Here is a 10,455-nt window from a genome sequence, read left to right as displayed (position 1 = left end):
GGCAGGCAGTGGTGACACACAAGAGGCAGAGGCAGGCAGATCTGTGAGTTTGAGACCAGCCTGGTCTACAAGAGCTAGTTCCAGGATAGGCTCCAAAGCTACAGAGAAACCCTGTCTAGAAAAATAAACAAACAAACAAACAAAAAGAAAGACCCTGTCAGCCAGGTGGTGGTGGCATATGACTTTAATCCCAGCACTCGGGAGGCAGAGGCAGGTGGATCTATGTGAGTTCAATGTCAGATTGGTCGACAGAGCTAGTTCCAGGACAGCTAAAGATAAGAAACTCTGTCTAGAAAAAACAAACTCCCCCTGCAAAAAAAAACCCTGTCTCAAAAACAACACAAGAAGGCAAATGTATGGCATAAGCCTGTGATCCCAGCGCTTGGAAGGCTGCGGCAGGAGGATGAAGAGTTCTAGGCCAACACGGGCTACATATAGAGACTAAATCTCAAAACAAACACAAATCCTTACCATTAGAGGCACCACTCTAAATGCATAGTTGGGCAAGTCTTAACCAGTGCCTCCTTTTAGGAACTATAGGCACCCGCGAGTGTACATGAACGGAAGTAAATTCCTCAGACAAGGGATTTGTCCAGTGATGTCAGCTTCCCATTTCAGCTCTAGACAAGACCAAGTTCCCTAGCGGGGGTAAATAGAGTCGCTAAGGGGGCAAAACCACACACACCAGCAGTGATTTTCTCTATATGTCAGAAGCTCGGGAACTTTGCTAACTGCACCCGGGAGGGGTGTAAGGGCAAAGGTACCGGCGTCATGACTGTGCCTGCGCACCTCTCCCTAGGCACGGGGCTCACCAAGGTGGGGGACAGAGGATGAGATTCTCTCCCAGCCTCTTCCCCATGCACCCGCTCACATCCTCCGTCCTTGTCCTCTCCTTTTCACGCTCCGCCCACGCGGAGTGGAGGGCTCAAGAGGGTCGTGTGCCCCTGGAAGGCTGGCTGGCCCCCCATCTGCTGCCCCGTGGGGGCGGGCAGAACTGCGGAGGCGTTGGAAGGGGCTGGACCTTTGGCCTTGGTCCTAGGGGGCGGTGCCGGGCGCGAACCGTCCCAGGTCCCTCCCAGGCGGGAACAGCACAGGCGGTGCCCGGGCAGCTGCGGAGCCATGGACGGCAGCGGGCCTTTCAGCTGCCCCATCTGCCTGGAACCACTCCGGGAGCCGGTGACACTGCCTTGCGGCCACAACTTCTGCCTCGCCTGCCTGGTTGCGCTCTGGCCGCACCGGAGTGCGGGCAGCACTGGTGGTTCCGGAGGTCCGGCCCGCTGCCCTCTGTGCCAGGAGCCTTTCCCCGACGGCCTGCAGCTCCGCAAGAACCACACGTTGTCTGAGCTGCTGCAGCTCCGCCAGGGCTCGGGCCCAGGACCCATGTCCACCCCAGCTTCAGGCCCCGCCCGGGGCGCGACGCCCGAGCCCTCCGCGCCCAGCGCACCCCCTACGGCTCCGGAGCCCTCGGCTCCCTGTGCGCCCGAGCCCTGGTCGGCCGAAGAGCCGGTGCGCTGCGACGCGTGCCCCGAGGGCGCTGCCCTGCCCGCCGAGTTCTCCTGCCTATCCTGCCTCGCCTCCTTTTGCTCTGCGCATCTGGCCCCGCACCAACGCAGCCCCGCGCTGCGCGGTCACCGCCTGGTGCCGCCGCTGCGCCGGCTGGAGGAGAGCCTGTGCCCTCGCCACCTGCGCCCGCTGGAGCACTACTGCCGCGTGGAGAGAGTGTGCCTGTGCGAGGCCTGTGCCGCTCAGGAGCACCGCGGCCACGAGCTGGTGCCGCTGGAGCAGGAGCGCGCTCTTCAGGAGGTGGGGCGTGGGCGCCTTGAACGGGCACGTGGAGATGGGTGACAGGCGGGGCAGGAGAGCCATTTAGTGTGTGTGTCCCCCCCCCGCTCTCCGGGGGCTGTGTCTTTTGTTCGTTTTATTATTTTTGTGGATGTGTACGTGGAGATTAAGAAAACATCTTTGCGGAGTTGGTACCCACCTTTACGTGGGTTTCATCTCTCTGACTCAAGAGGCGCTGCCTTAGTTTCTCCTTGGTTCCCACCTTTACGTGGGTTTCATCTCTGACTCAACAGGCGCTGCCTTAGTTTCCTCCTCTAACTTGAGGATCTTTGCAACCCCTTCCGGTCTACAGTGTCTTTCTCTGGGGCTGGTGTGGAGGGAAGGGGAGTCAGAAGGGACCGCTGAGTAGATAAAGTGTGATAAAGAGTGATAAAGAGCCGAAAAGGAGGGGGTGTGTGTGAGAGAGACAGACAGAGACAGAGAGAGAAGCTGGGTCACTGTGGGTGTAAAGCCAGAGGTATCTGGGTTAGGCCCTTGGAGCCGGTGGGGACCAGGAGCGGCTGCCTGCGGGCGTGGCCCCATGGCTGATGGAGCTCTTCTTGCTGGTCCCAATTCAGATTTGCCCTGGACTGAGTCAGCCACTGTGGATGGGTGTGGCAGGCACCAGGAGCACGATGGAGGTTGGGCTGGTCACACAGAACTTCTCTGTCCGAGTGTTCTGGGGCCGTTGGGAGCATGTGCCCAGTGTCCCACCCCCTCTCACCCCCAGTTTCCTTTGGCCTCCCTCCCAGTCTTAGCGCCTCTAGCTCTGGGATTTTCCGTCTCTCCGGCCTGGAGCTGTGACTCATAAGACCCAAGGGATTTGCCCGGAATCCCCATTTTTCAGAGCTGGATCGGGGGTGCAGGCTCGTTTGAAACTAATCCCCAGTGCTCCCCTCTAGTTCAGTCACACCCCAAACCTACTCTCTCAGTCTTTGCCTCTACCCCACCGGGGGGGGGAATTCCAAATAAATAGAGAACCTTAGATAGCCCTATACTTGCTTCTCTGATCAACAGGTAGTCAGAGGCACACAGCCTGCTTCCTTGCCAGGCATTTGGGAATGGCACCAACCTGAACCAGGGGTGAACTGGGCATATTTTGTCATTAGACACCAGGCTCACAAAGCTCCATCCACAGGCTGAGCAGTCCAAAGTCCTGAGTGCTGTGGACGACCGCATGGATGAACTGGGCGCCAGCATTGCTCAGACCCGCCGAACCGTGGCCCTCATCAAGGTCAGACCCCGTGCTAACCCTCCTGGGCACCCCTGAAGCAGGCCCCTGAAATTGCACATAAACTTTTAGCAGGTAGCACCCTGATTGGGAACTGTTCATCCCTACTAAGCAGGAACACCCCGTTTCCTGAGACATGGCTCAAATCCAGAGCTTGGACTGGTCCTCTCAGTAGGACTCGGTGGGCAACACACAGTCAGGGAAGGAATCTGAAGCCAGGTTGGGTCTTTGCCTCCACTCTCCAATTCTGCAGAGTGCTGCCTTGGCAGAACGGGAGAGGGTGAGCCAGATGTTTGCAGAGGCCACAGCCACCCTACAGAGTTTCCAGACCGAGGTGCTGGGGTTCATCGAGGAGGGAGAGGCGACGATGTTGGGCCGCTCCCAGGGTGACCTGCGGAGACAGGAGGAACAGCGCAGCCGCCTGAGCCGGGCGCGTCACAACCTCAGTCAGGTTCCAGAAGCTGACTCAGTCAGCTTTCTTCAGGTGAGGGTAGCTCCTGAGCCACAGGGGAATCCAGATGACAGGGGTGGGGGTTGAGAAATGAAGGCAGAGGCGATGGGTACCTGGCCTTCCAGGACAGTTGCTACCTTCCCCAGCTGGGAGAAGTTATGGCCGACAGAGCCTTAGGGGGCGTTTGTCTGGTACAGGAACTCCTGGCGCTGCGGCTGGCCCTGGAGGAGGGGTGCGGCCCTGGCCCTGGGCCCCCCAGGGAACTCAACTTCACCAAGTCCTCCCAAGTGGTCAGAACATTGAGAGACATCCTGGTCTCAGCCTGTGCCAGCCAGTGGGAACAGCTGCGGGGGCTGGGCAGCGATGAGGACGAGCTGCAGAAACATGGCTCAGAAGGTGGGTGCCCCTCCGAGATGACCCACACCCCTCCCCCAAGATATACCATGTAGGCTCCCAGATCTGGTGTCCATCCAGGAATGGAGGAGGGAAAGTGTCTAGCCTGGGGGAGGGGGCCATAACCCTGCCAGGAACTGGTCACACACACACACACACACACACACACACACACACACACACACACGGGGCAGAGGGGATTCTTCTTGCCCGCCACGAACTTCAGAGAAGCCTTGCATGCAAGGAGGCAAGGTGGGATACACACCAAGCAACACACGTGCGTGAGAACAGGGTCCCACATGGGCGTGTCTGTCACCGCGTAGCAGGGGGCTTTGGGAGGTAGGGTGGAGGGAATTAAAGCCACAGGTAGGGTGGGGCACTACCGAGGGTAGCCGCGCAGCCAGTCACGGGTGTCAAGAGAGATGGTTTCCACACTGCTCCTTTCCGTCCAGCAGATGTGGAATCCCAGGACCCTGACAGCACCAGCCTGGCGGAGAGTGAGGCTCCCAGGGACTATTTCCTCAAGTGTAAGTAGCCGGCTCGCCGCTACCAAAGCGCCTCTGTTAGCTGCTAGGCTTCGGGAACACAGAGCTCGGGAAGGCCCTCCTTAATCTCTGGGGTGAGCAAGGTCATCTCCGCGGGTGGTCTCCATTAGTGCTGGACAGGCTGTGTTTGGGGGAGGTGGGTCCCTGCAGGGGACTGTCCTATCGGAGCCTGACTGTGACCTGTGTCTCTCTCCCATCCGTGGGGTCCAGTCGCCTACATCGTGGACCTGGACAGCGACACGGCAGACAAGTTCCTGCAGCTGTTCGGAACCAAAGGTGTCAAGAGGGTATTATGTCCCATCAACTACCCGGAGTCGCCCACCCGCTTCACACATTGTGAGCAGGTGCTAGGAGAGGGGGCCCTGGACCGGGGCACCTACTACTGGGAGGTAGAGATCATCGAAGGATGGGTCAGTGTGGGCGTCATGGCTGAGGGCTTCTCTCCGCAAGAGCCCTATGACCGGGGCCGCCTGGGCCGAAACGCACTCTCCTGCTGTCTGCAGTGGAATGGGCGTGGCTTCTCGGTCTGGTTCTGCGGGCTGGAGGCCCCACTACCTCACGCTTTTTCACCTACGGTTGGGGTCTGCCTGGAGTACGCGGACCACGCCCTGGCCTTCTATGCCGTTCGGGACGGAAAACTGAGCCTTCTTCGGAGGCTTAAAGCCTCTAGGCCACGCCGCAGTGGTGCCCTGGCCTCCCCCACTGACCCTTTCCAGAGTCGCCTGGACAGCCACTTTTCAGGGCTCTTCAACCACAGGCTCAAGCCCGCCTTCTTCCTGGAGAGTGTGGACGCCCACCTGCAGATTGGGCCCCTCAAGAAATCATGCATATCCGTATTGAAGAGGAGGTGAGGTGGGCCTGTCTCATCCTGCAGTGAAGAAGAAGGCGCCAGCCTCAGAGACCCCCCACTTCCAGAGGTCTCTGCCTTGTAGAACTAGACCTTCCACTTTTCAAGGCAGGGGTCCCCGGCCCCTTGCAGGACTTGTTTGGGGAGGAGAACTTCAGCTGGGACAACTCCAGACTGCCCCAGCCCTTCTTTTCCAGGTCTCAAGAACTACCTGGCACACAGTAGGTGCTCAATAAATGTTTGTGGCATGCACGACTCCCTTTTTCATGCCTCAGCCACCAGAGGTTCCTATGACTGACTTCTCAGCCTTCAAGATCTGGGACTAGGGGCAGGCAAGGTGGCTCTGCCTGTAAGGGGCTTACCACCAAGCCTTCTGACCTGAATTCTGGAGCACACATGGTAGAAGACAAAACTGACACATACAAATTGTCCCCTGACCTCTCACTGCGTGTCCTGGTGCATGGAGCACAAACACAGGCAGAAGCACATGCATGCACAGTAAATAAATAAAAACAAATGTGTAAGCCGAAATAGCAGGTGATGTGCTCACTACATAAGCGTCGAGGGGTCCTGAGTTCAAGCCCCAGAAAATAATCACACTTGGAATGGCCACACTGGAGAGGTCGAGACGGGTAGGTTCCTGGCGCTTTGCTGGCCGCTAGCCTAGCCTAATAGGTGAGCTTCAGGTAAGAAAGCTTATCTCAGCAAATAAGGAGGACATCAGCAGAGACACGACATCTGGAACCTTCCATGCATACAGGCACACACACCAAAGCAACAACCGAACAGAATGAGCAGGTGAGAGAGGGTAGACTCCCCTTGGCCCAGGAGGAGGGGGCTGATACAGGCTCTCCTTCAGCTGCACCCTGGCTCTAGGCAGGGACAGTCAGAGGTGGCTTTTCCCAGAGTCCAGCTCCACAGTCAGCCCTGTTGCTCACATCAGCTTTGGATGGGGGAGGGTACCCTCTGCAGTATTTTTATCCTTGATGCCACTAGCCAACTCCGGGCCTACTTTGTGTGTGTTGTATCCAGAATTAAACGCAGAGGTCACACGCCCAAAGCCAAGAGCTGAGCCGGATGCCTGGGTGTGGGCAAGAGAAATGGAAAGACAGACTACCTGGGCTTTTTTATATTTATTTATTTATTATATATACAATATTCTTTTTTTAAAGATTTATTTATTTATATTATGTATACAGTGTTCTGCCTGTGTGCATACCTGCACCCCAGAAGAGGGCACCAGATCTCATTACAGATGGTTGTGAGCCACCATGTGGTTGCTGGAAATTGAACTCAGAATCTCTGGAAGAACAGTCAATGTTCTTAACCGCTGAGCCATCTCTCCAGCCCCTATATACAATATTCTGTCTGTGTGTATGCCTGCAGGCCAGAAGAGGTCGCCAGACCTCATTACAGATGGTTGTGAGCCACCATGTGGTTGCCGGGAATTGAACTCAGGACCTTTGGAAGAGCAGGCAATGCTCTTAACCACTGAGCCATCTCTCCAGCCCCCTACCTGGGCTTTTTACACACGCACACACGCACGCGCGCGCACACACACACCACATACATATACATACACACATACACCCCGTATACACATACATACACACACTTATATATACAGACACACACACAAACTCACCTGGAAGGATCTTCATTCTCATACACAGGCACGTGTGCGCGCACACACACACACGCACACACACACACCTTGGCCCCTGCAGGGATTTGTCTGAGACCACCCAGGGTATGACTGGAATGGGGGGACATCTACAATAAAGGAGTCTATGTCCTCTGGAGCACTGCATCTCCGCACCACTATAGCCCTGCTCCAGTCCTCTGGGGACATCCTCCGGCCCTTGTGCCTCAGGAGAGCCTCTGGCTTGTGTCCAGGGAGGCCCAGAGCCTTCCACCAGCCCAGAAACTCTCTGCCCTGTGTTGGATAACCTAGGGCTATAGAGAGCATCTCTGCTTCCAGGCCAGCTCTCTCTCCAGGTTCTTTGTAACCCTGGTGCACCCCAGAGGCCAAGGGGCAGACAGAAAGGCCTCCCAGCAGCTATACAAGGTCAGACAGGACAATGGGTGCATTAAGCAGCCAGACAGCAAGGCCGTACAAGTCCAGCCCCAGCCGCCTAAAATGCTAAAAATAACCCCTCCCACAGAGGCTGCCTGGCCCAGCAACCAGGATGTTTTTTTTCCGGGTGGGGCCTCCCTGCTCCTGCTGCTTTGTGTTCCTAGGCCTGTTCCCATGGCAACCACAGGTCCCACAGATCCCAGTACCTCTAACCACGGGGGCTGTCAGGAGAGTCTTCTCTTTTCACCTGCGAACAGCCTCCATCTTCCTCAGAGCCCTGGCATCCCAGGGCACCTGCGCTGTCTTCTCTCCTCCCCCAGTGGGGCATGTTCCACCCCACATATTCCTGCAGCAGCAGCCCTCTGCTTGCCTGAGCGGGCGCAGAAAGCCCTGGCGTGCCTGGAATGTAGTAAGTAAGGCAGGCAAGGGCCTCACAGGCTGAAACTTCCCTGCTGGGATCCGGCTCCACCATCAGGGCTGTGGTTTCAGCCACTCATAAGTATCTTGCTTGTAGAATGACTTTCAGTTTCCAGAGACTGTCACGGAAGCTTAAGTGACGGGATGGCTCAGTTGGTAAACGCTGTCAAACCCGATGACCTGAGTTTGATGTCCAGAACCCGCATGGTAGAAGAGGACCTACTCCTGCAAGCCTGCGAGCCGCTCTCTCTGATACCCACACCTGGGCTGTGGGTGGCAGGCGTGCAGCCATACCCATGTGTACACACGCAAATTAAATAAATTAGTATAAAAAAGGGAAAGAGAGAAGCTTCATCATCCCAAGTCCCCATGATACAGCTTTTATAGCTCAAAATGGAGGAGAGGGGGTGCTGGCTTGCCCACAACTGGCTGCATGGGCCGCTGAGAAGACCTAGGGTTCAGACCACACACACACCCCCATCCAGTCTGGAATGTCACACACAGCTCTGCACTTCCTCGGAGACCTTAAATGAATGCTAGGGTGAGTTAGTGTCTGCATGTGTGTATGCAGGCATGCAAGTATGTTTTGTGTATCTGGGTGTATTTATGTCTGCCTGGTTGAATACTTGTGTGGGGGTGGGTATATCTAGGTGTATCTAGTCCTGTGGGGGGGTATATCTAGGTGTATCTAGCCCTATGAGGGGGTATATCTAGGTGTATCTAGCCCTGTGTGTATGTGGGTATATCTAGGTGTATCTAGCCCTGTGTGTGTGTTTCCGGCGTCCCTCCAGGAACAAGTAGAAAGAAATACAGCAACAGGATGTGGCCACCACTGCCACACGGGCAGTGCGAGGGATAGCGAGGGGGTCTATCCTTTTGCCAGTCTTGCCAATGCTTTGATCTGTTACAGATTGGGCTGGAGAGATGGCTCAGTGGTTAAGAGCATTGCCTGCTCTTCCAAAGGTCCTGAGTTCAATTCCCAGCAACCACATGATGGCTCACAACCATCTGTAATGAGGTCTGGTGCCCTCTTCTGGGGTGCAGACATACACACAGACAGAACATTGTATACATAATAAATAAATAAGACAAATATTTAAAAAAAAATCTGTTACAGATTAAACTGTTATAGATTCAAAACTGCTTGAAGCCCAGAGTCGTAGTAGCTCACTCCTGGACTCCAGTACTTGAGATGCTGGATATTAGATGCTTATGCCAACCTGGGCTAATAGCAAAAGACCTCTTTTTTTTTTTTCTTCTTTTTTTTGGTTTTTCAAGACAAGGTTTCTCTGTTTAGTCCTTGCTGTCCTGGAATGCACTCTGCAGACCAGGCTGGCCTCGAACTCACAGGGATCCCCCTGCTTCTGCCTCCCAAGTGCTGGGATTAAAGGTGTGCATCACCAGCACCTGGCATGAGACCTTGACTTAAACAAAAACAAAAGGTTTCTTTAAAAACTTTTTATTTTTTAATGACAAGGTCTCATTCTGCAGCCCACATGATCTTTGGAATGAGCTATGTAGCCCCAGCTGGCCTCCAGTCCTGGAAGTCCTCCTGCCTCTGACTCCTAAATTCTGGGATTGTAGGCATATACCACCGTTAAAAAGAGAAAAAAACTAGAGGTTAATGGATCTGGCCCGTCACCTTTTATGAAGGAGAAAGCCCTACTCAGGACACTCTCTTCACCCCATGGTTTAGGCGAATAGCGCTAGGGATGACTCTCACATGCCTTAGCAACAAGAAGCCCTGGGTAGATCCCTAGCATCCCCCAGAAGGGGAAAAAAAAAAAAGTTTAAACAAAATATGTTCTCTGTGGGCTCCAGTTCCCACAGCCCCAGGACCTCGGCAGAGGTGCCGGTGGGTCTGTGGTCTCAGAGGCTCCCGTTAGAGCCCCAGCTAGAAGCAGACAATGTGGAGGGGTGAAGGTTTGAGGCTGTAGCTGTGAACTCAATACAGTTCCCCGGAGCCAGGCAAGGAGCCAACCTCCGCGGAAGCTTTGTTTCTGTGGGAAAATGAGCTCCAGAGCGCAAACAAGCGGCCGAGAATGGGCTTGTGCCTCCCTTGTCTTGGCAGCCGCGCAGGCCAGGTTCTGGCGCTCCAGGAGGGAAGAGGCCCACCGCCCTCCTCCTGCCCTTTTCCAGCGCAGCAGTTCGTTGCCCCTCCTCCCAGAGGGAGCCTGGGAGTCTGCGCGGAGCCTGTGGCTAAACTGTAGGGCCTGGCAGGAAGCTGGGCTGAGCTGGGTGCGGCTGAGGTTTGCATTGGGGGCCCAGGAAGGAAAATAACTCTTAGCCAGTCACTGTCCCGTCCAGCCCTCCAGGAAGCCCACATTTTCCCATTCAGTGTCGACAATAAGAAGAATCTGGAAGCTAAGGCCATTGCCTTTTTGTACAATCCCATCTTTTGGCGGATGCCTGAGACCTGCGGACGGAGCCCAGGAAGTGGCTCAGAGACAGAGTGTTTACTTAGCGTGTAGGAAGTTAGAGATTACATCCCTGGCACTAACAAACAAACAAACAAACAAACCCAAAAAGAAGACTGGAGAGATGGCTCTGCAATCAAGAGCACTTCCAGAGGACACCTGCTCAGTTCCCAGGACCTACAGTGTGGCTCACAGCCATAAGCAACTCCAGTTCTAGGGATCTGACGCTCTTTCTGGCCTCCTGGGGAGGGGGGGG

At 55.4% G+C, this 10,455-nt stretch overlaps 1 protein-coding gene across 1 annotated transcript; it reads left to right on the top strand.

Annotated features, from left to right (window-relative positions):
- Positions 1 to 1,108: 1,108 nt before the first annotated feature.
- Trim47 (tripartite motif containing 47) lies at positions 1,109 to 5,537 on the top strand. The gene is made up of 6 exons (XM_005350756.2): positions 1,109 to 1,803; positions 2,960 to 3,055; positions 3,306 to 3,536; positions 3,701 to 3,899; positions 4,352 to 4,423; positions 4,652 to 5,537. Exons 1-6 carry the CDS (start codon positions 1,120 to 1,122, stop codon positions 5,290 to 5,292), a joined length of 1,923 nt encoding a protein of 640 aa, XP_005350813.1. The 5' UTR covers positions 1,109 to 1,119; the 3' UTR covers positions 5,293 to 5,537.
- The last annotated feature ends 4,918 nt before the right edge of the window (positions 5,538 to 10,455 follow it).

Source organism: Microtus ochrogaster, chromosome 7, assembly GCF_000317375.1.
Source record: "Microtus ochrogaster isolate Prairie Vole_2 chromosome 7, MicOch1.0, whole genome shotgun sequence".
Lineage (NCBI taxonomy): Eukaryota > Metazoa > Chordata > Mammalia > Rodentia > Cricetidae > Microtus > Microtus ochrogaster.
This window is presented reverse-complemented; position numbering and strand designations above follow the sequence as displayed.